We start from the raw sequence: 27138 nt of genomic DNA, 5'->3' as shown, positions 1-27138 counted from the left end.
GATTGTTTGTTAGTGCACTTGTCATTCAGTTTTATGGCACTAAAGTCTTCCTGTGCTCTTGGTTGCCCTGTTTCCCTTTCAATAACATTCCAAATTGCTTTAATTTTATTATCAGAGTTACTGATCTCAGACATGATACACATGCTTCTGGATTTTTTAATAACTTTTCTTAGTACCGCACAATAGTTTCTATAATATTGAACAATTTCGGGGTCAGTACTCCCTCTTGCTGTTAGATACAGTTCTCTTTTACAGTTGCAAGATATTCTTATTCCTTTAGTTAGCCAAGGTTTTTTATATGTTTTCTTGGAATTATGTTTAACTATTTTCTTGGGAAAACAATTTTGAAATACCCTTAAAAATGTATTGTGAAATAAGTTATATTTCAAGTTTGCATCGGGTTCCTTATACAGTTCATCCCAGTCTAGCTGCTGTAGGCTTTCCCTAAAGTTTGCAATATTTATATTGTTAATTGAATGCACTGCTTTGAAAGTCTGATTTGATATACTGCATGGAGCTATGTCATGTACTGTAACTAGCTGTGCGCCATGATCTCAACAGGATAAGCATTTATGTCCTTAAACTTATCTTGGTCTATAAAAAAGTTATCTATCAATGTACTGCTGTTCTTTATTATCTGAGTAGGAAAATCAATGATGGAGCTTCAATTGAAAGAAGTGAGTAATACTACAAGGTCATTCTTCCTATTACACTCTTTCAGGGAATCAACATTGAAATCCCCACAAATGATAATTTGCTTCCCCCTGTCTGACAGATAGCACAACAAAGCATCCAAGTTTTCTAGAAATAGCTGGAAAATCCCTGAGGGGGACCTATACACTGTTACAATTATTAAAGTGCCATCATTTAGTTTAAGTTCAGTGGCACATGCTTCCATCTGTTGCTCTACACAAAATTTTTTAGTTTCTAAATTTTTTACACTGTGGAAGCTTTTGACATATATGCCAACTCCTCCTCTCATCATATTATCTCTACTTACATGTGCAGCTAATTTGTACCCATCGCATGCATGGATGGTAATAGTCTGGCCTTGCACTGCTGTTAGCAATTACACATAAAATTGGTTCCTGCTGCAAGCACTTTTCATTATGAAATGTGTATGTATCCATGTTTCCACCATGAATACCACAGTGTTATTTGACCCTTTTTCATTATTTTGAATTGATCTCAACTATTTGGCATACTTTGCAATGATGCTGGAACGTTCAATTTGGTCGTTTCTCTTGTCTTTACATTTTTTGAAACGAAATTCCATCTTACAAATTTTCCTAAATATATCCCCTTCCCCTCCCCTCCCCTGAATATTTATCATGGTAAGCAGTTTTCTCAACATGGGGGGTTATTTTTTTCCGCTCATCATACTCCAAATATTTTCTTTAAGAAAGTGCTTTATCAAAGTCATATAGACAAACTGCCCGCATCTCGTGGTCGTGCGGTAGCATTCTCGCTTCCCACGCCCGGGTTCCCGGGTTTGATTCCCGGTGGGGTCAGGGATTTTCTCTGCCTCGTGATGGCTGGGTGTTGTGTGCTGTCCTTAGGTTAGTTAGGTTTAAGTAGTTCTAAGTTCTAGGGGACTGATGACCATAGATGTTAAGTCCCATAGTGCTCAGAGACATTTGAACCATTTTAGCCATATAGACAAACTATTTTTTATAATGCCTTTGTTTTCTAAGAGTTTTAACTTCTTCCCCCAGTTTCTTCCACTTTCTATAGCCTTTAAATATGTACTTTACTGTCCTTTCTGACTTCGCTACTATTTTTGCCACCCATAAGATTGCTTTTTGTAAAGGTCTGCTTTCTGCCTAGGTGTACAACATTGAATATAAGCTCTCTGTTTCACCTTGATGTGTCCATTTTCATGACATCTTCCTCCGTTTTCCATTGTCGGGGATATTCAGGACTAAGCATAATGCTGCTTTGTACTACTAATGATATTTTCATGAGGACATGCTGAACCTCTTAGTAGTGTATACAAAACTGACCTTTAAGATATTGGATTTCGGGACTTGCATTTACAACCGTGCCATCAGTTGAATGTAAATTATGATGATACAAATGTAAGGACAACACAAGACTGTCCCCAAGCAAAGAAAATCTCTGACATGGCTGGAAATTGAACCTGGGACCCTTTGGTTGACAATCAGCCACACTGATCACAGTGCTACCAAACGGACTTGAAAGCATTGATGGTGCAATGTGTTTTCATTAGTCACCACTGTACTTGTTTACTGCAACCACCAACATAGGTTTCCGATAATAGCCATGGGAGGCCAAGTGCAATAACACACTGAAGTGACAAATTTCATGGCATACAGAAAAGCACATACACAAATGGCAGAAGTATTGTGTACACTTAAGTATAAAAGGGCATTTCATTGGGGAATTAACAGATTTTGAATGCAGAATGCTTGTTGGAGCTAGACACATGGGACATTCCATTTCAGAAATCTTTATGGTCTTCAATATTCTGAGGTCTACAGCATCAAGAGTGTGCCAAGAATACCAATTTCAGGTATTACCTCTCACCATACACAATGAAGTGGCCAACGGCCTTCACTTAACGACCAAGAGCAGCAGCATTTGTGTACAGCTAACAGTCCTCACAGACAAGCAACAGAGCGTGAAAGAACTGCAGAATGCAATGTGGGATGCACGATGAACATATCAGTTAGGACAGCGCAGTGAAATTGGCGTTAATGGGATATGGTAGCAGACTTTGTTAATAGCACAAAATTGCCTGAAGCACCTCTCCTGAGCTCATGACCATATTGGTTGGTCCATAGATGACTTGAAGACTGTGGCCTGGTCAGATGAATCACAATTTCAGTTGGTAAGAGCTGATGGTAGGGGTCGAGTGTGGCACAGACCCTATGAAGTCATGCGCCCACATTGTGAACAAGGCACTGGGCCAGCAGGTGGTGGCTCCATAATGGTGTGGGCTTTGTTTGCATGGAATGGACTGGGTCCTCTGGTCCAGCTGAACCAATGGAGACCATTTTCAGCCATTCACAGATGTCATGTTCCTAAACAGTGATGAATGTTATATGAATAATAATGTACCATGTCACTGGGCCACAGTTGTTCAAGATTGTTTTGAGGAATATTCTCTACATTTAGAGCCAATGATTTGGACACCCCGACCACCTGAAATGAATCCCACCAAACATCTATAGGACACAATCAATAGGTCAGTTCGCATACAAAACCTGGCACTGGCAACACTTTTGCAATTATGGACAGCTATAGAGGAAAAATGGCTCAATATTTTGGAAAAAATTGGAAATTTGTGGTTAAGGTCTTATGGGACTAAACTGCTGAGGTCATCGGTCCCTAAGTTTATGCACTACTTAATCAAACTGAAACTAACTTACTCTAAGGACAACACACACACACCCATGTCAGAGGGAGGACTCAAACCTCCAATGGGGGGAGCCCAATATTTTGGCAGAAGGCTTCCAACGACATGTTGAGTCCATGCCACATCGAGTTGCTGCACCACGCTGGGCAAAAGGAGGTCCAATACGATATTATGATGTATCCCATGGCTTGTTACCTCAGTGTATCATAGTTGGATAGTAAATTATTGTGATCTTTCACTGTATGACATCTATTTATTTGACAGAATTTTATGTTAGATTGGTTTTCCTTTGCTGTTGGCAGCTGATGTCATGGCAACTGTCATTGCACTGTACATTCAGTGTTTACCTTTGAGGTAAACTATCAAGTGAATATTGTACTACGCAACAAATCATTCATTTGTTCATATACAATTGTTGGGCTGTGTGCTAATAGTTATGTTGTAAGGTTTTTCTACATTGCCAGACTCCAGAAAGTAGCAATACTTTTGGTGCATTTTTATTCTAAATTTCTTAATTTAAGCATCTGTTTCTTTTCTAGTGTTGCCAACAGATATTCTCCCTCAGTCCAGACGTACCACTTCATGACACAGTTGTTCATATCATGGAAAAATTAAAAGACTCTGTCTGGACTAAACATGCAATGCAGCTAGAATATTAAGTTGCTTCAGGAGGAAAACTGTTGGCACAGTCAGTAAAGTAGTTGCATGAATTATGTCATAAAGGCCTTGGAGAAGAACTACACAGACACAGATGAAGAGCATATTTCAGTGCTTAACAGTAGACCTTGTATCAGGTATAAATGAAGAATCATCATGTCGGTTTCTGTCTTTCCTGTAAAATATGTCTCAGCTGTGTGGTTCTTTCCATCACCACCTAACTTTTATTCTACAATGCCATATGATTATGTCAGGGCTATATCTGATACTTGCATGCTACATCCTAGGCCAATTAGTGGCGTCAATGTCCAAATGGGGCTCTAGATTTTCCAAGTGGAGCAATATGTACATCTACAGAATTCCATTGATTTAATGCTTAGTGAATTGAGAGTATGTATGTAAACATAAACTATTTCTGGACATGAGTGCCCACATGAGACAAACTGTCACTTGATAAACACTTGCTATTACTGACAAAAGTTATTATAGACTAGTATGGCTTATGCAGTGAGCATGCTGAATGTCTTTGCCCACAGAAAGAAAACTAGATGCAAATATACTAAACCAATTATCTCTGAAGGAAAAGTAACTAGATTTGTGATAAAATACACTGGTTAATAACTTTCAAGCCTGTTTTTTCTGAAAAAGTGAAAAAGATTTACTTTCACAGAGCATTGACGTACTGTCCAGTTGTAAATAAAATGATTATGTAAGTGTAAAACTCATTTGTTTTTTAAATTCATTAATTATTTTTACAGATATCATAACTCAGTGTATTGCCCTGACCTGTGTTGACTGCTACCGCCATGCAGCAGCACAGCTCAGTCACTGCTGGAATGCTGATTATTCTTCCTGTCTGCATTAAAAATTATTTTGATTGTAATGTGAAATGTACCAATGGTTTCCATTGAAAATGGGTGTCACATGAAAGATGTGATGAGCAGAATTTGTTTGGAGTGACTCTAGCTTCACACTGCAAAAACTAACCTGCAAATATCTGCTGAAACACCAGATAAAACGCAACTAATGATTCTTTAGAAGGGAGAGCCTGTATACTGCTGACTGGGCAAAATTGTAAAACAAAATCAGCAGTGTGTAGAAATTACCTAAATTTTCTGGGATGAGAAAAATGTGTGAGAGACAGAGACTTTGCCTGACATTAAGTTTACATTTTTCTTTTTAGTGGCAATGCTTAAATGCATGGAATCTCAACTAGTAACTTTCGTCATTTTTACCTATGTATTTGACGGTTTTCATTTCATAATTTGTGTATTATGACACTAAGCTGTTTCAAGGCAACAGCACACTGAAGATTTATCACAAACACATCACTTTGAACAATTTGTTATATTTAAATGTCTGCTACTGACAAATCAGTGGCAAAGGCCTTTAGGAAATCCTTAGATAAAAGGCACTTATCACAAGTCACAGTTTAGCATAGTGCAGTGGATAGAGGTGTGCAGTTACAATATCCAAAATAGTATGTTCACATATTAAAACACTTATTATACACCTCTGGGTTTGTAAAAAATTCTGAGTCTTTCCTGTTAATTTAATAGAAGTACAATATGTAATGTTCTCTGTTCAATTTTGTGAACATGCTAGGAAATATGGACAAATAAATTGCAAGCATAGTCATCTGAATCACAGTCACATTAAATACAAAAATTTCAGAGATAAGGTGATACTGATTGTTACAAATTATATGCTGGTATAACTAGTTTCACATATTGACAAGCAAATATAGATAAAATACTGAGAGTTATGTGACAACTTTCTTTTTTAATCAGCTTAAAGTGTATATTTTTCAATGAATTGCAATGTTTATTTTGCCTTTAAGAGCAAAGATTGAAATAAGAATAAAAATCAGAAATAAATTAAAAACAACAGTGTTTGTTTTTTGATTCCACTATAAACATAACGGATATGTTCCTTCAGTTCACAATCCACTGAGGTGACAAAAGTCATGGAATATCTCCTAATATCATGTAAGACAGCCTTTTGCATGGTGTAGTGAAGCAACTCAATGTGGCATGGACTCAACAAGTCACTAGAAGTCCCCTGCAGAAATACTGAGCCATGTTGTCTTTAAAGCCATCCAAAACTGTGAAAGTGTTGCTGGTGCAGGGTTTTGTGCACGAGCTGACCTCTCTAGTGGGTCCAGTAAATACTCAATTGGATTCATGTTGGGAAATCTGGGTGGCTAAATCATTCACTCAAATTGTCCAGAATGTTCTTCAAATGAATTGTGAACAATTGTGGCATGATGACATTGCACTATGTCATCCATAAAAAATCCATCATTGTTTGGGGAAATGAAGTCCATGAAAGGCTGCAAATAGTCTCCATTGGTTCAGCTGGACTAGAGGAACTGGACCACTCCATGTAAACAGTGCCCACACCATTACGGAGCCACCACCAGTGCCTTCTTGACAACATGGGTCCATGACTTCATGGTGTCTGTGCCACACTCAAAGCCTACTATCAGCTCTTTCCAACTGAAACTAGGATTCATTCTTCCTGTCATCTAGGGTCCAACTGATATTGTCTTGAGACCAGGAGAGACACTGCGGTTGGTGTCATGCTGCTAGCAAAGACGCCCCCGTCAGTTGTCTGCTGCCATAGCCCACAAGCACTACATTTCGCTGCACTGCCCTAACATCCCACATTGATTTCTGCAGTTATTTTGTACACTACTGCTTGTCTGTTAGCACAGACAACTCCACACAAATGCCACTACTCTGTCATTTAGTGAAAGCTGCTGGCCTCTGCATTGTCCGTAATGAGAGATAATACCTGAAAAGTATTATTTTTGGCACACTACTGACACTGTGGATCTCAGAATATTTAATTCCCCAACAACTGCAAAAATGGAATGTCCCATGTGCCTATCTCCAATAACCATTCTGCATTCACAGTCTGATAGTTTGTGTAGTGTGGCCATAATCACATTTTCACATGAATCACCTGAGTACAAATGACAATTACACCAATGTACCACCCTTTTATACCCTGCGTATGCGATATTGCAACCATCTGTATATGTGCATATCACTATCTCATGATATCTCAGTGTATACACTAATGCTATGAAACATTATCATCACTGACCAGCTCGAGACTGAATGCCATCTAGTGATAATTACAGTGTGATGTCATAAGGAACTTATGTAACTGGAACAGAGAAGAGGAATCATTCTAGCAATAACATTGCTGGAAATGGGGAAAACCACTTATGTAAGTGACTTTGATGAGGGTCAGATTGATATGGCTTGGCACCTAGGAACAAGCACGGCTATAGTAAGGTGATGGACATCCACATTCCATCACCCAATGTGGAGGTCACACGCTTCGCTGCTCTATGAAGCAGGCTAGGCTCTGATCAGTGGCAGATAAGATAAATGTAAATGCTGGAGCATGCACAAGTGTTTGGAGCATCCCATTCAGCACACATCATTGAATATGGGGCTTTACAGCAGACAACCCCTACATGGTACCACGTTCACACAATGACATACTCAGTTACGATTGCTGTGGGCACAGTATCAAGATTTGACCTCATTTGGCAACGACCCCAGCCACCCACCAACCCTCGGCTGTGACGTCACAGCTGCCACTGCCGAAGGCACGAAGTAGCACTATGTGGCGGCCATGACGTCATGGCCAAGGGTCGGTGAGTGGCTGGGGGTCGTTGACAAGTAATCAGTTATGGAAATTTCTTAATTTGTATTGCAAGTGAGGCCACGAGCAGGTATATAAGCGGAGTCACTGGAAGTGTATAACGATTTCCGTCAGTACCTGATGAACAAGTGCTTTAGTCATTGGGCTGAGTAGTGAAATGTTTACTTGCAAACAGGGGTGTCTAAAAGAGACAGGTATTATTTAGTATTTTAATTAGTGCACATTATCTCGGAGCGATACAATGAGTTCGTCCGATTCCAATGAGAAGAGTAATAGTGTTTCATTATTGAGCAATGAGTCGTCTCCTCCGAGACAGAACATTAATAACCAAGCTTTCCGTCGCTTAATTTTTGAAAGTGACAGTGATGGTGACGATGAACTATCTCATATTCACAGTAGAGAATCTGATGAACAGTTTACTCATCGTCGTGCAGACTGGGCCGCATGTATTGATGAAAAAGAACGTGTATCTACAAAAGACTTGCACTATATATGATAATGCAGTAATGAAAGCTGCACCAAATACAACTTATAAATTATTTTCTAGAAATGAAGAATTTGAAAGACTTTTTAATTGGAGTACTATCCCTTTTATAAGATTTGATCATTTTATGCGAATTTGTTCTTTAAAACATAAAGATTTAATAACGTGGACACGATTTGATACAATGTGTAAATTACGATATAGAATTAAAATTGTCAATGTAAATTATAAATTAATATCACTTAATCAACCACACAATTACTGTCTTAAACATTATAACCATATGCGTATAAACCTGTTCTCTATAATGTATTGGGCACAATTTTTTATGGCCGAGGGTCGGTGGGTGGCAGGGGGTTGTTGGCAAGTAATCAGTTATGAAAATTTCTTAATTTGCATTGCAAGTGAGGCCACGAGCACGTATATAAGTGATAAGTGGAGTTGTTGGATCTTCTGGTCAGTTCTACTTAGTTAACGATGGGTTATGGAGTCAAACCGTGGGAAGTTTATAAAGTATACCGCTCATGGTGAACAAAAACAATTACCTTGGTCAGCAATACAAGAGATTAATTGTAAACATGCCGCAAAACGTAAGAGAGATATTTTAGATGAATCTTTAGAGTTAACTACTGAAGATAGAGATTTTTTTGATGCTTTAGAAGATCCTCATTTAATTGAATTATTTGGTGTGACTCCATCTGAAACAAAACATCCTAAACAAGACTACCAGCCTACACCAGGACCTTCTTCAAGATCTGATAATCAACCTAATTTAATAAATAACGAGTTACAAGATCAAGGATCACAAATTCCGAGTACTTCTGCATCCACGGAAATGGATATAGAATAACAACCACAGTCTGCTCAACAATTACATCAAGGTACTTGTAATACTGATTCTTCAGCTGATGGTATAAGTTCTGGACAATCGACTCCATTTCAGTTATGGAAGTCAGTAGAACAAATTAAACAAAACAGTGTTATAATTCTACATCTACATCTACATTTATACTCCGCAAGCCACCCAACGGTGTGTGGCGGAGGGCACTTTACGTGCCACTGTCATTATCTCCCTTTCCTGTTCCAGTCGCGTATGGTTCGCGGGAAGAACGACTGTCTGAAAGCCTCTGTGCGCGCTCTAATCTCTCTAATTTTACATTCGTGATCTCCTCGGGAGGTATAAGTAGGGGGAAGCAATATATTCGATACCTCATCCAGAAACGCACCCTCTCAAAACCTGGCGAGCAAGCTACACCGCGATGCAGAGCGCCTCTCTTGCAGAGTCTGCCACTTGAGTTTGTTAAACATCTCCGTAACGCTATCACGGTTACCAAATAACCCTGTGATGAAACGCGCCGCTCTCCTTTGGATCTTCTCTATCTCCTCCGTCAACCCGATCTGGTACGGATCCCACACTGATGAGCAATACTCAAGTATAGGTCGAACGAGTGTTTTGTAAGCCACCTCCTTTGTTGATGGACTACATTTTCTAAGGACTCTCCCAATGAATCTCAACCTGGTACCCGCCTTACCAACAATTAATTTTATATGATCATTCCACTTCAAATCGTTCCGCACGCATACTCCCAGATATTTTACAGAAGTAACTGCTACCAGTGTTTGTTCCGCTATCATATAATCATACAATAAAGGATCCTTCTTTCTATGTATTCGCAATACATTACATTTGTCTATGTTAAGGGTCAGTTGCCACTCCCTGCACCAAGTGCCTGTCCGCTGCAGATCTTCCTGCATTTCGCTACAATTTTCTAATGCTGCAACTTCTCTGTATACTACAGCATCATCCGCGAAAAGCCGCATGGAACTTCTGACACTATCTACTAGGTCATTTATATATATTGTGAAAAGCAATGGTCCCATAACACTCCCCTGTGGCACGCCAGAGGTTACTTTAATGTCTGTAGACGTCTCTCCGTTGATAACAACATGCTGTGTTCTGTTTGCTAAAAACTCTTCAATCCAGCCACACAGCTGGTCTGATATTCCGTAGGCTCTTACTTTGTTTATCAGGCGACAGTGCGGAACTGTATCGAACGCCTTCCGGAAGTCAAGAAAAATAGCATCTACCTGGGAGCCTGTATCTAATATTTTCTGAACAAATTAAGCGAGTTGGGTTTCACACGATCGCTGTTTCCGGAATCCATGTTGATTCCTACATAGTAGATTCTGAGTTTCCAAAAATGACATGATACTCGAGCAAAACACATGTTCTAAAATTCTAAAACAGATCGACGTCAGAGATATAGGTCTATAGTTTTGCGCATCTGCTCGACGACCCTTCTTGAAGACTGGGGCTACCTGTGCTCTTTTCCAATCATTTGGAACCTTCTGTTCCTCTAGAGATTTGCGGTACATGGCTGTTAGAAGGGGGGCAAGTTCTTTCGCGTACTCTGTGTAGAATCGAATTGGTATCCCGTCAGGTCCAGTGGACTTTCCTCTGTTGAGTGATTCCAGTTCCTTTTCTATTCCTTGGACACTTATTTTGATGTCAGCCATTTTTTCGTTTGTGCGAGGATTTAGAGAAGGAACTGCAGTGCGGTCTTCCTCTGTGAAACAGCTTTGGAAAAAGGTGTTTAGTATTTCAGCTTTACGCTTGTCATCCTCTGTTTCAATGCCATCATCATCCCGGAGTGTCTGGACATGATGTTTCGAGCCACTTACTGATTTAACGTAATACCAGAAGTTCCTAGGATTTTCTGTCAAGTCGGTACCTAGTATTTTACTTTCGAATTCACTGAACACTTCACGCATAGCCCTCCTTACGCTAACTTTGACATCGTTTAGCTTCTGTTTGTCTGAGAGGTTTTGGCTGCGTTTAAACTTGGAGTAAAGCTCTCTTTGCTTTCGCAGTAGTTTCCTAACTTTGTTGTTGTACCACGGTGGGTTTTTCCCGTCCCTCACAGTTTTACTCGGCACGTACCTGTCTAAAACGCATTTTACGATTGCCTTGAACTTTTTCCATAAACACTCAACATTGTCAGTGTCGGAACAGAAATTTTTGTTTTGATCTGTTAGGTAGTCTGAAATCTGCCTTCTATTACTCTTGCTAAACAGATAAAACTTCCTCCCTTTTTTTATATTCCTATTAACTTCCATATTCAGGGATGCTGCAACGGCCTTATGATCACTGATTCCCTGTTCTGCACTTACAGAGTCGAAAAGTTCGGGTCTGTTTGTTATCAGTAGGTCCAAGATGTTATCTCCACGAGTTGGTTCTCTGTTTAATTGCTCGAGGTAATTTTCGGATAGTGCACTCAGTATAATGTCACTCGATGCTCTGTCCCTACCACCCGTCCTAAACATCTGAGTGTCCCAGTCTATATCTGGTAAATTGAAATCTCCACCTAAGACCATAACATGCTGAGAAAATTTATGTGAAATGTATTCCAAATTTTCTCTCAGTTGTTCTGCCACTAATGCTGCTGAGTCGGGGGGTCGGTAAAAGGAGCCAATTATTAACCTAGCTCGGTTGTTGAGTGTAACCTCCACCCATAATAATTCACAGGAACTATCCACTTCTACTTCACTACAGGATAAACTACTACTAACAGCGACGAACACTCCACCACCGGTTGCATGCAATCTATCCTTTCTAAACACCGTCTGTGCCTTTGTAAAAATTTCGGCAGAATTTATCTCTGGCTTCAGCCAGCTTTCTGTACCTATAACGATTTCAGCTTCGGTGCTTTCTATCAGCGCTTGAAGTTCCGGTACTTTACCAACGCAGCTTCGACAGTTTACAATTACAATACCGATTGCTGCTTGGTCCCAGCATGTCCTGACTTTGCCCCGCACCCGTTGAGGCTGTTGCCCTTTCTGCACTTGCCCGAGGCCATCTAACCTAAAAAACTGCCCAGCCCACGCCACACAACCCCTGCTACCCGTGTAGCTGCTTATTGCGTGTAGTGGACTCCTGACCTATCCAGCGGAACCCGAAACCCCACCACCCTATGGCGCAAGTCGAGGAATCTGCAGCACATACACACATATTTTTTGTGTGGGGTTATGCATATAAATGGTTTGATGTAGTTGCTTGTGATAATAATAACAAAGTTGTATCTAAAATACTAGTTACATCTAAAGCCCAGTTTATGACCAATGAATTAAGGCAATATATGAGTAAAGCACAATTTGATTCATCACCACAAAATTCATGTGTAAAGAAATTATGGATATCTTTAACTCCTGTTGGTTTAGAAGCAAGTTTTCAAACTGGAAGTACATTAAGTGCAAATGGAAGTATTACCCATGTTACAGTGTTAATTTGTAATAAAGGTGCAAATCTTGCAATTGCTCATGAATCAGTTAAAGTTTCCACTGATCAAACAAGACCAATGTGTATTAATAGTATTGCAGCAAAAGGTCATATACAAAATATCTTATGGGTTCAAGTTCAATGAATGATTATCCTACATGTTTCACTGTTCTATGTAATTGGCATTTCTATGATTCTTTTATAATGCCACATGGTAAATCTGATGATAATGGAAATTTATTTGCTACTCATGAAGTATTCGGAGTTCACCATTTACATAAGTTGTATGAAGTAGGTATTGCTTCAAAAGCTGTTGATCAAAATATATCATTTAATTATGAATATGAACCAACTATTGGTATTATTAAGAGTAGAAAACATGCCTACAGATTTGATGGTAATGGAACACAATACTATTTCGGAACTCATGGTTATCCAGGATGTTTTTGTAATACTGATAGTAGAGTATTTGAAAAAAGTTGCACAACAATCTGTAAAGCCTTTGTCTGTTCATTTTAATTATTTTAATAAAGATCAAGGTATTGAGAAAACTCATCTTGTTATCACTTAAATAGACCTACAAGTGTTAAATTAATCCCTTGTTTTACACTGGCTATTAATCCAGTTCCCAATAATGCACTAGGAGATTCAAATAGTCATGTCAATTGTAAAGTGATTGTAAAAATGACTACAGCAATTGAAATAGGATTTTCTACAGAAACATACAATACTTTAGTAGAAACATTAGATCACTCTGGAGAACTTTATATGAAAGGTGATAGTGATACTGTAACTTCAATTTACAGTGGTATAGCATTTGATTCTGGTACAGGAGTAGCAACTTGCAGGTACCACTGGTAATGCCAACATTGTATTAGATGCACCACAGAAAAAGACACAAAGTACATGAAAATAGAGATGTGGAAAGTATAGAAATAGAAGATTTAAATAAAGACACTCATCATTGATGTAATTAAATACATTTATTGTATATTTTCATTGCAACTCATATTCAATAAACAAATTATACAATGTATAAGGATTTAATTCTTTGACAATTCTTGTATTTCATGATTTCCAATATTATTATACAATCCTTTCATCCCATACCTCACCTTTAAAATAATCACAATTTGAACATACAATAACTGGAGTTTTAGCTAGTGTATAATCTCCTTCAAACTTAATAGGTATGTTGGTAGGATTACCAGAAAATATTATTTTTAATTGTTCAAAACATCCAGGGTCATAATTTGGATCATCCATGACAATTAGTCATTTTCTAGCACATTCTTGTAATCCAAATAATACATATTTATTATTTTTATTACACCAACCAGTATTTAACATTGCTGATGCAACCATTTGAACAAATGTGAATTTAAATGAAGTTGGTTCTGCTATTAAATTTAAACAATTCCTTTTTCCATTTCTTCTATTAAGTATATGAAATAATGTAATGATAAAATGTCTTATAACTTCTTCATCATCTTGAAATTGATATCACAACAGATCTTTTACAATTTTTCCACTAATATTTTCATAATAATAATAATCATTAAAATTAGAAACATAAGATTCAAAATAAATACAATCAGCTTTACATATATATTCATAAAGTTGAAGTACACTCAAATGACTTGTTTCAATTTGAATATGTTTAATGACATTCGCTAACAATCTATCACTAAGTGTATGAAGTGATATATCGGATCTCCACATAAAAATTTCTATTGGTACAGTCAAATTATTTTTTACTACACGTACGAGTTATCAAAGGAAATTTTTTTTTGGGACCTGTTGTCCACTTTTCGTAAGTCTGTAGAGATGTTGTTGTGATGTTACTATTAGATTCCTTACAGCTTGATTCAAGTAAGAATGGCTTGAATCCGGATTTACATACAATTTCATTTACCTCTTTTTGTTTCTCCACCATTGAGACCTGTTGATATGTTTTATCGTCTGAGTTGAATAAAATTGAGCAATCATATAAAACGGTTGTTTGTCCTCGATCCATGAACAGGATGTAATAGCATTTTTTTTTAACTGGAATACTGCAATAGATCTGTAAAAGAAAAATATGTTTATAGTATTTTACAAATCACATTGTGTTCCTTGATTTACAGAATGTATTAAATCTTTAGTGAAACTACTTTCAATGCCTTCTGCAAATGTAGCAGTTAAACATATTCTACAAAATAAAATCTCGCTCATTTGTAATATAGTTTCAAAATAATGAGCCTTTGATATACAAATTATTTCTTGAGTATTAAATCCATAATGATCCTGAGTCAGTTGCTCAGTTACATATAATACATTATTAGGTGTATTTACAAAATGGTTATTAGTATTCATAATTTTCCTTCATCACGAGTGTTAACAGTAACATTCAAATAACAATTTGTGCACAATATATTATATAGAACAGATTTATGCATATGGTTATAATGTCTACGATAGTAATTGTGTGGTTGATTAAGTGATAATAATTTATAATTTACATTAACAATTTTAATTCTATATCGTAATTTACACATTGTATCAAATAGTGTCCACATTATTAAATCTTTATGTTTTAAAGAACAAATTCATATAAAATGATCATATCTTCTAAAAGGGATAGCACTCCAATTAAAATGTCTTTCAAATTCTTCATTCCTAGTAAATAATTTATAAGTACCATGGACCTTGCCATTGGTGGGGAGGCTTGCGTGCCTCAGCGATACAGATAGCTGTACCGTAGGTACAACCACAACGGAGGGGTATCTGTTGAGAGGCCAGACAAACATGTGGTTCCTGAAGAGGGGCAGCAGCCTTTTCAGTAGTTGCAAGGGCAACACTCTGGATGATTGACTGATCTGGCCTTGTAACAATAACAAATACGGACTTGCTGTGCTGGTACTGCGAACGGCTGAAAGCAAGGGGAAACTACAGCCGTAATTTTTCCCGAGGGCATGCAGCTTTACTGTATGATTAAATGATGATGGCGTCCTCTTGGGTAAAATATTCCGGAGGTAAAATAGTCCCCCATTCGGATCTCCGGGCGGGGACTACTCAAGAGGATGTCATTATCAGGAGAAAGAAAACTGGTGTTCTACAGATCGGAGCGTGTAATGTCAGATCCCTTAATCGGGCAGGTAGGTTAGAAAATTTTAAAAGGGAAATGGATAGGTTAAAGTTAGATATAGTGGGAATTAGTGAAGTTCGGTGGCAGGAGGAACAAGACTTCTGGTCAGGTGACTACAGGGTTATAAACACAAAGTCAAATAGGGGTAATGCAGGAGTAGGTTTAATAATGAATAGGAAAATAGGAATGCGGGTAAGCTACTATAAACAGCATAGTAAACGCATTATTGTGGCCAAGATAGATACGAAGCCCACACCTACTACAGTAGTACAAGTTTATATGCCAACTAGCTCTGCAGATGACGAAGAAATTGAAGAAATGTATGATGAAATAAAAGAAATTATTCAGATAGTGAAGGGAGACGAAAATTTGATAGTCATGGGTGACTGGTATTCGAGTGTAGGAAAAGGGAGAGAAGGAAACATAGTAGGTGAATATGGATTGGGACTAAGAAATGAAAGAGGAAGCCGCCTGGTAGAATTTTGCACAGAGCACAACTTAATCATAGCTAACACTTGGTTTAAGAATCATGATAGAAGGTTGTATACATGGAAGAACCCTGGAGATACTAAAAGGTATCAGATAGATTATATAATGGTAAGACAGAGATTTAGGAACCAGGTTTTAAATTGTAAGACATTTCCAGGGGCAGATGTGGACTCTGACCACAATCTATTGGTTATGACCTGTAGATTAAAACTGAAGAAACTTGCAAAAAGGTGGGAATTTAAGGAGATGGGACCTGGATAAACTGAAAGAACCAGAGGTTGTGCAGAGTTTCAGGGAGAGCATAAGGGAACAATTGACAGGAACAGGGGAAAGAAATACAGTAGAAGAAGAGTGGGTAGCTTTGAGGGATGAAGTAGTGAAGGCAGCAGAGGATCAAGTAGGTAAAAAGACGAGGGCTAGTAGAAATCCTTGGGTAACAGAAGAAATATTGAATTTAATTGATGAAAGGAGAAAATATAAAAATGCAGTAAATGAAGCAGGCAAAAAGGAATACAAACGTCTCAAAAATGAGCTCGACAGGAAGTGCAAAATGGCTAAGCAGGGATGGATAGAGGACAAATGTAAGGATGTAGAGGCTTATCTCACTAGGGGTAAGATAGATACTGCCTACAGGAAAATTAAAGAGACCTTTGGAGATAAGAGAACCACTTGTATGAACATCAAGAGCTCAGATCGAAACCCAGTTCTAAGCAAAGAAGGGAAAGCAGAAAGGTGGAAGCAGTATATAGAGGGTCTATACAAGGGCGATGTTCTTGAGGACAATATTATGGAAATGGAAGAGGATGTAGATGAAGATGAAATGGGAGATACGATACTGCGTGAAGAGTTTGACAGAGCACCGAAAGACATGAGTCGAAACAAGGCCCCCGGAGTAGACAACATTCCATTGGAACTACTGACGGCCTTGGGAGAGCCAGTCCTGACAAAACTCTACCATCTGGTGAGCAAGATGTATGAAACAGGCGAAATACCCTCAGACTTCAAGAAGAATATAATAATTCCAATCCCAAAAAAAGCAGGTGTTGACAGATGTGAGAATTACCGAACAATCAGCTTAATAAGCCACAGCTGCAAAATACTAACACGAATTCTTTACAGACGAATGGAAAAACTAGTAGAAGCCGACCTCGGGGAAGATCAGTTTGGATTCCGTAGAAATACTGGAACACATGAGGCAATACTGACCTTATGACTTATCTTAGAAGAAAGATTAAGGAAAGGCAAACCTACGTTTCTAGCATTTGTAGACTTAGAGAAAGCTTTTGACAATGTTGACTGGAATAGTCTCTTTCAAATTCTAAAGGTGGCAGGGGTAAAATACAGGGAGCGAAAGGCTATTTACAATTTGTACAGAAAGCAGATGGCAGTTATAAGAGTTGAGGGACATGAAAGGGAAGCAGTGGTTGGGAAGGGAGTGAGACAGGCTTGTAGCCTTTCCCTGATGTTATTCAATCTGTATATTGAGCAAGCAGTGAAGGAAACAAAAGAAAAATTCGGAGTAGGTATTAAAATCCATGGAGAAGAAATAAAAACTTTGAGGTTCGCCGATGACATTGTAATTCTGTCAGAGACAGCAAAGGACTTGGAAAAGCAGTTGAACGGAATGGATGGTGTCTTGAAGGGTGGATATAAGATGAACATCAACAAAAGCAAAACGAGGATAATGGAATGTAGTCGAATTAAGTCGGGTGATGTTGAGGGTATTAGATTAGGAAATGAGACACTTAAAGTAGTAAAGGAGTTTTGCTATTTAGGGAGCAAAATAACAGATGATGGTTGAAGTAGAGAGGATATAAAATGTAGACTGGCAATGGCAAGGAAAGCGTTTCTGAAGAAGAGAAATTTGTTAACATCGAGTATAGATTTTAGTGTCAGGAAGTCATTTCTGAAAGTATTTGTATGGAGTGTAGCCATGTATGGAAGTGAGAATAGAAGCTTTCGAAATGTGGTGCTACAGAAGAATGCTGAAGATTAGATGGGTAGATCGCATAACTAATGAGGAGGTACTGAATAGGATTGGGGAGAAGAGGAGTTTGTGGCACAACTTGACCAGAAGAAGGGATCGTTTGGTAGGACATGTTCTGAGGCATCAAGTGATCACCAATTTAGTATTGGAGGGCAGCATAGAAGGTAAAAATCGTAGGGGGAGACCAAGAATTGAATACACTAAGCAGATTCAGAAGGATGTAGGTTGCAGTAGGTACTGGGAGATGAAGAAGCTTGCACAGGATAGAGTAGCATGGAGAGCTCTATCAAACCAGTCTCAGGACTGAAGACCACAACAACAACAACAACAACAACAAGTTGTATTTGGTAAAGCTTTCATTACTGCATTATCAAATAAACAGCTTGGCCATCCCAAACCTTTTTATACTATTGTCTGTCCACCGTAGTGCAAGTCTTTTGTAGATACAGGTACTTTTTCATCAATACATGCGGCCCAGTCTGCACAACGACGAGTAAACCTGTTCATCAGATTCTCTACTGCGAATATGAGATAGTTCATCGTCACCATCACTGTCACTTTCAAAATTTAAGCGACGGATAGCTTGGTTGTTAATGATCTGTCTCGGAGGAAACGATTCATTGCTCAATAATGAAATACTATTACTACTCTCGTTGAAATCGGACGAACTCATTGTATTGCTCCGAGATAACACGCACTAACTAAAATAATATAAAAAATACTTGTCTCTTTTAGATGCAGATATGAGACAAGCACTTGCTTTCAGACTGTTTGCCACAAACAAACCATGTTACAAAGAGAAATCTTGCAGAAAATAGTATTTTAGTTCATACTAAAGGCCTCTGTGATACTATCTGAAACTAACAGGACCCCTATTCCATCGGTAACTATTATAGTATTACAATGGTTGCATTCGAGCACTCAGATGCACCAAACCCCCATGCAGTAAATCACAGTTTTAACATATTTTAACATTTATGGCACACTTTATATGAAGACATCTTAAAAATAGACTCTCCATAGAACATTTTCAGCCAATAAAAAATTAGCCTGAAAAAATTTTTACCCTTGTCTACCCCATTACATTTTATGTGTAGTTTACAGATCTAGGTTTCAGAAGTGAATTGTCTGACACAAAGGAAATACCATGTGTTTCTTTACATACATAAATAAAAATGTGAAATGTGCAGATTTTGCACTTAGCTGGTTTTGTGACACCTACTACATTATTGTCCCATAGATGAACACTGTAGCATTAGTGTATAATGTGTCTTTGGTATGAGCCAGCTAAAAATGTAGCAAATAATGAATATAACCTGTTTAACATATGCCATAATGTAAGAAATAAATATCTCATGAAAAGGCATGTGACACTGTTGATAGTTATCTGTCTGTTAGATGAAATTGTTAAGCTGGGTGGCCTCCTGGGTGCTGTTCAAGTTGAGTAGGTTACATACTAGAATTTGGTTTCACTCACTATCTCCTCACCAGATACAAAATATGACACTAGACACATGCATCATCACAGTCATCAACAATGAACAGATATACTTATGACACAACTCTCACATTTCATGCAGTAAAGGTGCCACTGTGTGAGAAGAAAGAAAAACTGTTCAATTATACAACTGAGCAACCCATCCGGTGTCTCCCATTCAAATGTGCCATACGATATTTAGTTTCTACGAAACACTGGAAACTACCTTCACCACACCAGGAAACTATGGATCATCAGATGGCCTTACTCATTTGTGAGTGAAAAGTATGTTATTCCATCAGTGTGAAATGAGACACAATACCAATGAATACTGTACTTAAACAGCCACAACTTATTTTATGCCACTTACAGCAACTCTTCATTCTAATGATACATGGCTCTGTACTTCCACAATGAAGTGGTAGTGTATAATAAGATGGAACATTAAGCCATGTGATTGCTGCACATGCATGCTGCTACATCTTCCAATTTGTTTCCCTGATTTCCTACGCACCCAGTACCCAACATAATGGTGACTGCTTCCCCACAGCATTGGCTACCAATATGCTGTCACAAATACAGTGAACTTACTCCCAGATCAAGAAAGTATTGCCCTGCATTACCTATGCTTTGAAAAAGTTCCACATACATATTTATAAAGTGAAATTATATTTACTAACAAATCACAAACCACTAATAGTAATATTCAATCAAGCTTGAAATGTTACAAGATACAATGCTCAAGATTCTAACACTAAGCTACGATCCTGGCATTAGAAATACATCACTATTCCACCATCACACATGAAAATGCCAATGTATTGTCACACCTTTCAATAAGTTTGTATATTGCATTACTAGATAGAATCCCTCCAATAATGATTAATGGTTTTCTATGTGATGCTGCACCAGTCACAAAAGAAACAGACTTCAGCTCAGTGCTTCAACAGATGCACAAATATGTGCTGTCTTTCACTAAACTGGGTCACCAATTTGCTGTTGTATTCTTAGTGAATCGTTAACATGGCAAAACATGCCAACTGTCCTTATTCTCTGAATCAAGCAATCTACACAAGCTGGCAACATCATAGGTTGTATCAGGTTTTAGAGGAAGTTCTCTTCTGAAAACTGTCCTTGCTGTCTGTCTGTGCCTGAACAAATTGATCTTCAGGGCTCTTGAGCCTACCGTCCACACAGTAGCTACCACCAGCTGCTACCCTGGTTTTAACATTGAAGTGACTACCTCTGTTTCACCGTGCTGGGACCTGTTTATTATTGTTGTTAGATGTTCTATGGAAAATGACTGTGATAAATGGAGTGTGTAGCAAGCGGTGCACATTCCAGATGGACCACTCAATATTTACATTCTTAAATAAATTTGTGAAGAACTTTATGTGACAACTCGATATGGTATGAATTGACTATCACAGCCAAAATATTTAAAAACAGTAATTGCAAAATTAGTCATGTGACAACTGCTCAGGTAGACTATAGCTTGGAGTACATAATATGCCACTATGATAAAAAAATTATCAACACATTCATGCAAATTACTCACTTATGATGATTCCTTTATGTCAAATGTTTATGATGACAAAATAAATAACTACAAAAGAAATGGGGTACAAAACATTAAGAAGCAATAAGATATGAAACACTTTTTCCTTTAAAAATATTATCCATGAGCAGACTTTATGCACAGTGAGATTTTCTTAAGATTTGATTACTGAAATTCCCAATGGTCACATCATGCTGAATAAACAAGAAATGAAAAAAAAAAACTTACTCAAATCTGTTGGGGGAGATGTAACGCAACAACCAAAGGAACCATCTGTAATGATCCAGCCTATTTCCATGCTGCTATGTGTCATTATGGTTGACAGAAATGGTGTGTGTGTGTGTGTGTGAGAGAGAGAGAGAGAGAGAGAGAGAGAGAGAGAGAGAGAGAGAGAGAGGGAGAGAGAGAGGCATATAGTGAAACAGTGATAGCGTTAACAAATGTTTACTTCCAGCAGCCTTGTAGACTATGGTGACCATCTTTGGAGGCACCCTGTGTCCGTGAAAATGCAGCTGGTTGCGGAATATGCTGATGCCCCAATGGCACCTATGATGTCCACTGTCCTGGGTAGTGGCCAGCAGCTTTCGCAGTGCTGAATGGGTTGCCAGTAGGCAAAGAATGAGCAAGGCCCACCCACATCTTCTGGAGTTGTGCTGGCTATGCAAACCCACATATACTCATGGTCCCCATGTCATGTGCTCAGGTGCAATTGGCAACACTAGGTGTTTGATAACATGCAGCAACACCTCAGTCACCCACCATGGGTCAACCAGGACAATGGCCAATGATGTCTAGGTGGCTTGGTGGTCACATGGGCATGTCTCCCCTAGCCAGAATGTAGACAGCTTGCAGGCCATCAGCCAAAGTACCTCAGAGGGTGGAGGCTAGGTGTACACCAACTCCCTGCACTGGTGAAGTTTCCCAAGTCCCACAGCCACACCACAGGGATAGCATGTCTCATGCCTGAACTTGATAAGTTAATCAATGGGCTGGCAGCTGGCAGATCTTCATCACAAGGGATTAGCTGAGGCTTCTTCTAACTCTCAAAAGCCCATCATTCTCTCCAGTTCAAGATGCAGATAGGATGGCAGTATGAGTGAATGTCTTGAGCCTTTAAGCTTGATTATTTACACCCTTATGGCTATGCATCTGCACAGGCAAACTCAGAGGGATCGGAGTGAGGGGGCAAGTCCACTAGATTTACAATGTGTGTGTTTCTTGGTAGCCTGCAAAGTGCTCTGACTTACAAAATGTTACTTTACTCGTTGTCACACTGTGTTGCGACATTGACTGTTCTATGCGCTTTGGCTCTTCCAGCTGGATTGTTTTAACATAATGTCAACAGTACTGCCCAGTGGCTTACTTGGTTAGCATGTCACCAAGCTGGCCTCCCTTGCCTTGCTGCAGCTAGAATCAAACTTTAAAAATTTGCACCCAGCACATCATATCATGTGGTGTGGTCCAAAGAACGGGGTGTCACAGCAAGGTTCGCACCTAGCAACAAAACCACAAAAAACAATAGTTGCTGCATACAACATCGACAAGTGAGAAATGCCAGCGTAGCCATGCCTCCTAGACCTTTGCTATGCCACTGCAATCAGTGATGTACATATGGGTGACCCGAGGACCACTCAACTCAATTAACAGTCAGCAATCAAGATGACAGCATCGTCAAAGATAGGCCACCAGATTATTAAACATCTTAGGCAGAACTAAATGTGAACATTATGTCAGTGATTTTTCATGTGAAGAGTCTTCTAAATCTGTTTGTATCAAGCGATAGTTTTTATTCACAGTTGTAAATATTGAGAACATTCCAGTGGAAATGGACTGCACCAAGTTATGTAAATCTTCAGCTCTATGTTGTAATAAAGTGAACTAGTATTTTATGTGTGAAAGTTCCACTCAATCTTCTCCCAGAGGAAACCAAGAACCCACCACTCTACCAGCGAGTCTACTTTCATTCTGCACAACAGTACCATTAATAAGGTACCACAGCAGTAAACACACTTTCATAGACACTGTGGCTAAGACAAATAGCTCACAATGTGAAAGGTAATAAGAGCTGTAGCATACACATCATACGGAAACCAAATTTGATGCCCTTACTATAGACTGATATTATCTGTTCATTTCCAGTGTCTACGGTATTGCTGATGTGTCAGTGGTTGGGGACTTCCAAGTACACCGTGGGCACTTTTGAGAAGTTGGAATTAGTCAATCTGTTCATCAGAGACAAGAAAATTGTGCCCCAGGGAAGGGTGATCCAACCATTATTATTCTCTTGGGCAGCAATCTGTCATAGTTTGCTGATAATGATGTGGTGTACGGTAAGGTGTGAAAGTTGAGTGACTGTAGTAGGATAGAAGATGACTTGGACAAAATTTCTAGTTGGTGTGAAGAATGGCAGCTAGCTCTCTCTCTCTCTCTCTCTCTCTCTCTCTCTATATATATATATATATATATATATATATATATATGCTTTGTAAGCCACCTCCTTTGTTGAGGGACTACATTTTCTAAGGACTCTTCCAATGAATCTCAACCTGGTACCCACCTTACCTTATATATATATATATATAAAAAGAGGAAGAAGAAGAAGTTATTCTGTATGAATAGGGAAAACAATCCCATTATGTTCAGATACACCATTAGCATCGTCCTACTTGACATAATCACATTGTTTAAATATCTGGGTGTAATGTTGCAAAGTAATATGGTATGGAACAAGCATGTGAGGATTGTGGTGGTGGTGGTGGTGGTGGGGAGAACGGGGAGGGGGGGGGGGGTTTCGAATGATTGAGTTTGGTTTATTGAGAGACTTTTAGGAAATTGTGGTTCATTCGTAAAGGAGGCCGCATATAGGATGCTAGCGCAATCTGCTCTCGAGTACTGCTCAAGTGCTTGGGATCCGTACTATCTCAGATTAAAGGAAAACATTGCAGCAATTCAGAGGCAGGCTATTAGATTTGTTGCTGGTAGGTTTGAAAAACATGCAAGTGTTACAGAGGTGCTTTAGGAACTCAAATGGGAATCCCTGGATGGATGGTGACATTCTTTTTGAGAAACACTATTAAGAAAAATTAAAGAATTGGCATTTGAAGATGACTGCAGAATCATTCTACTGCCTCCAACATACAGTGCGCATATGGACCACAAAGATAAGATACGAGAAATTAGGGCTGATATGGAGGCATATAGACAATTGCTTTTCCCGTGCTGGGTAACATCCACCACGCACCATATGGTGGCTTGTAGAGTATCTATGTAGATGTAGATGTAGGCAACTGGTGCTACATCTACATTTATACTCCGAAAGCCACCCAATGGTGTGTGGCGGAGGGCACTTTATGTGCCACTGTCATTACCTCCCTTTTCTGTTCCAGTCGCGTATGGTTCGCGGGAAGAACGACTGTCTGAAAGCCTCCGTGCGCGCTCGAATCTCTCTAATTTTACATTTGTGATCTCCTCAGGAGGTATAAGTAGGGGGAAGCAATATATTCGATACCTCATCCAGAAACGCACCCTCTCGAAATATGGACACAAAGCTACACCGCGATGCAGAGTGCCTCTCTTGCAGAGTCTGCCACTTGAGTTTGCTAAACATCTCCGTAACACTATCGTGCTTACCAAATAACCCTGTGACGAAACGCGCCAATCTTCTTTGGATCTTCTCTATCCCCTCCGTCAACCCGACCTGGCACGGATCCCACACTGATGAGCAATACTCAAGTATAGGTCAAACAAGTGCTTTGTAAGCCACCTCCTTTGTTGAGGGACTACATTTTCTAAGGACTCTCCCAATGAATCTAACCTGGTACCCACCTTACCAACAATTAATTTTATATGATCATTCCACATCAAATCGTTCCGCACGCGTACTCCCAGATATTTTACAGAAGTAACTGCTACCAGTGTTTGTTCCGCTATCATATAGTCATACAATAAAGGATCCTTCTTTCTCTGTATTCGCAATACATTACATTTGTCTATGTTAAGGGTCAGTTGCCACTCCCTGCACGAAGTGCCTATCCACTGCAGATCTTCCTACATTTCGCTACAGTTTTCTAATGCTGCTACTTCTCTGTATACTACAGCATCATCTGCGAAAAGCCGCATGGAACTTCCGACACTAAAAACAGTGATGTTAACGACAGCCTATGCATACGATGATAATTCCATAGTCCAGTCGCTGTTAGTCTCTGATCAGTAGGGTGGGACGATACAGAATGCTGGAGGGAGTCCATTGCTAACTATCACATTCAAATGCACAACAAATCTGGATAGTGCACAAATCAGCTTGTAGGCCAAATGGAGAGCTACAATGAGGTCCCCAGGGCCTTTTCAAACTATGTCAGATGCTGATAACAGAGTGTTGCACGAGTATGCAACATCTCTATGTCCTTCACTCTTATCACTCAATGTCTGACACTGTTCGTAGCCCTTACGTACCTTACCCAGCCTGGTAACAACAATAACTAATGCACTCTGATGGCCATTCTATCTGTCACAAAGAATTGAAATTCTTAATAATTTACAAAGCCAATGGGCCATATTCTGAGTGCTTCAATTTTTTGTCAAGCACTGTAGTTGCCTGTAAATGGAAGATGCAGTGTGCAAGTTGGTTTGGACACAGCTCAATTCAGTACTCATATGCATATCTGATATTATGAACCCCTTTCTCTTGTCAGATTACTACAAAGACAGACAACTATATCAGAGTTGGAAAAATACATATGCTACTTCAGTGACATATCTTATATGAGAATCACTCGGCATGTTTCATCAAGATAATCTGCCGAGTAATTCAGAAACGTATCTGGATGATCACAGAGTTGCCAATGTTTTTTGTGAAGCTGGAAAATCTGGAGCACTTTAACCCAAGAAAGGCTGTATTCCCATAGCCATTCAATTTCTTGGGTGGATCCAAATACATTGTGTCATTAATCAGAACCAGAGCTGGCCTGGCTTGGTGTCACAAATATAACAAAATCATCTACCAAGCTGACAGTACACCAAGATGCCAAAAGGATATACAACTAAGTTTTTATTTCCATTTCTGCAACTTATTTAATGGGCTAATGCAAAGCTAGGTATAATGCTCAGATGCACGGACAATGACTTGCACATTAAGTTAAGGGGTTTACTTACTGATGTTGCTATGTAATTTCTACATGACACCTCGCAGTTGGCACAGTTTGCTCACAATTTAGTTCCTGGTAGGTTTCATACCACTGACATCTTTATGGCAACAGAGTGTTCACATGATAAATGTTCAGGTGTCTGTACGACTCAGTTGGTGATGCTAATTTTAATTTTGTTTAATCCACTGTTTGACTTTTGAACTACTCCCACTGTTGCCTGCCTCATGCACTGTGTCAAATATCATACTGGCTGAAAAGTCAGAATTTAATGCAGCTCATCACTGTTGTATTTTGGAAACACAATATGAAGGGCTTATTTCAATAGTGGTACAAGTCCAGTTTTGTTCATGCTGAGATACAAGTTCCGAAAGTTGAATGCAGATTTTTCAGTGCTAATTTAACTTTAGGACTCTGTATCTCAGAATGAACACAAATGGACTTGTACCACTATTGACATAAGCCCTTCATATATTCTAAGTTGAAAGTGCATACCATCCTACCAATTCTTTACAATTTGTTTTCTAATGACCTTTTTTTCGTTTTTGGCAAAAGAAATACATTATGGTAAGTGCAACACTAATTCCACTCTTCTTATACACTTTAATTGCAATAGCAAATTTTCTGAGATTTTGTCAGCCTGTGCAGGATGCAAGAGTTAGAGAGAATTCTGACACTGGCCAAGTTTGAACATAATCAATTAGCTCAGACTGAGGCAACTAACTGGTGCAGAGGTTGTGTGCAAAACACTGAGGGCAATGAGTGGGCTTCAGTTAAACAGTAAGTCTAGCAACTGCTATTTTGATTTTTTTATGGTGTGGTACCAATTGCAGGCTCAACAGGGCATAGTCCTCTTGCAGTCAAACATAGATGGCAGCTGAA

At 38.9% G+C, this 27138-nt stretch overlaps 2 protein-coding genes across 20 annotated transcripts in view; one reads left to right on the top strand and one right to left on the bottom strand.

Moving 5' to 3' along the window:
• The window catches only part of LOC126183423 (uncharacterized), a 281164-nt gene extending 263253 nt beyond the window's left edge, over positions 1 to 17911 (top strand). Inside the window, exon 2 of the mRNA XM_049925377.1 lies at positions 17654 to 17911. The gene's annotated coding sequence lies outside the window, so the exon portion shown is untranslated. The remainder of the gene's footprint in view (positions 1 to 17653) is intronic.
• LOC126183424 (DNA fragmentation factor subunit beta) overlaps positions 1 to 27138 on the bottom strand; it is a 437040-nt gene that overhangs the window by 264342 nt on the left and 145560 nt on the right. For 2 of the 19 annotated variants that reach the window (XM_049925384.1, XM_049925399.1), the window contains one exon: positions 14218 to 14542. The exons of the other annotated variants lie outside the window; for them this stretch is intronic. In XM_049925384.1, the coding sequence (XP_049781341.1) occupies positions 14389 to 14542 (154 nt within the window). In that variant the 3' untranslated portion in view covers positions 14218 to 14388. Of the gene's footprint in view, positions 1 to 14217; positions 14543 to 27138 lie in introns of those variants that run through there. 19 annotated transcript variants of the gene reach the window in all.

Source organism: Schistocerca cancellata, chromosome 4, assembly GCF_023864275.1.
Source record: "Schistocerca cancellata isolate TAMUIC-IGC-003103 chromosome 4, iqSchCanc2.1, whole genome shotgun sequence".
NCBI lineage: Eukaryota > Metazoa > Arthropoda > Insecta > Orthoptera > Acrididae > Schistocerca > Schistocerca cancellata.
The sequence above is the reverse complement of the archived record's forward strand: the minus strand, read 5'-3'. Positions and strand labels throughout refer to the sequence as shown.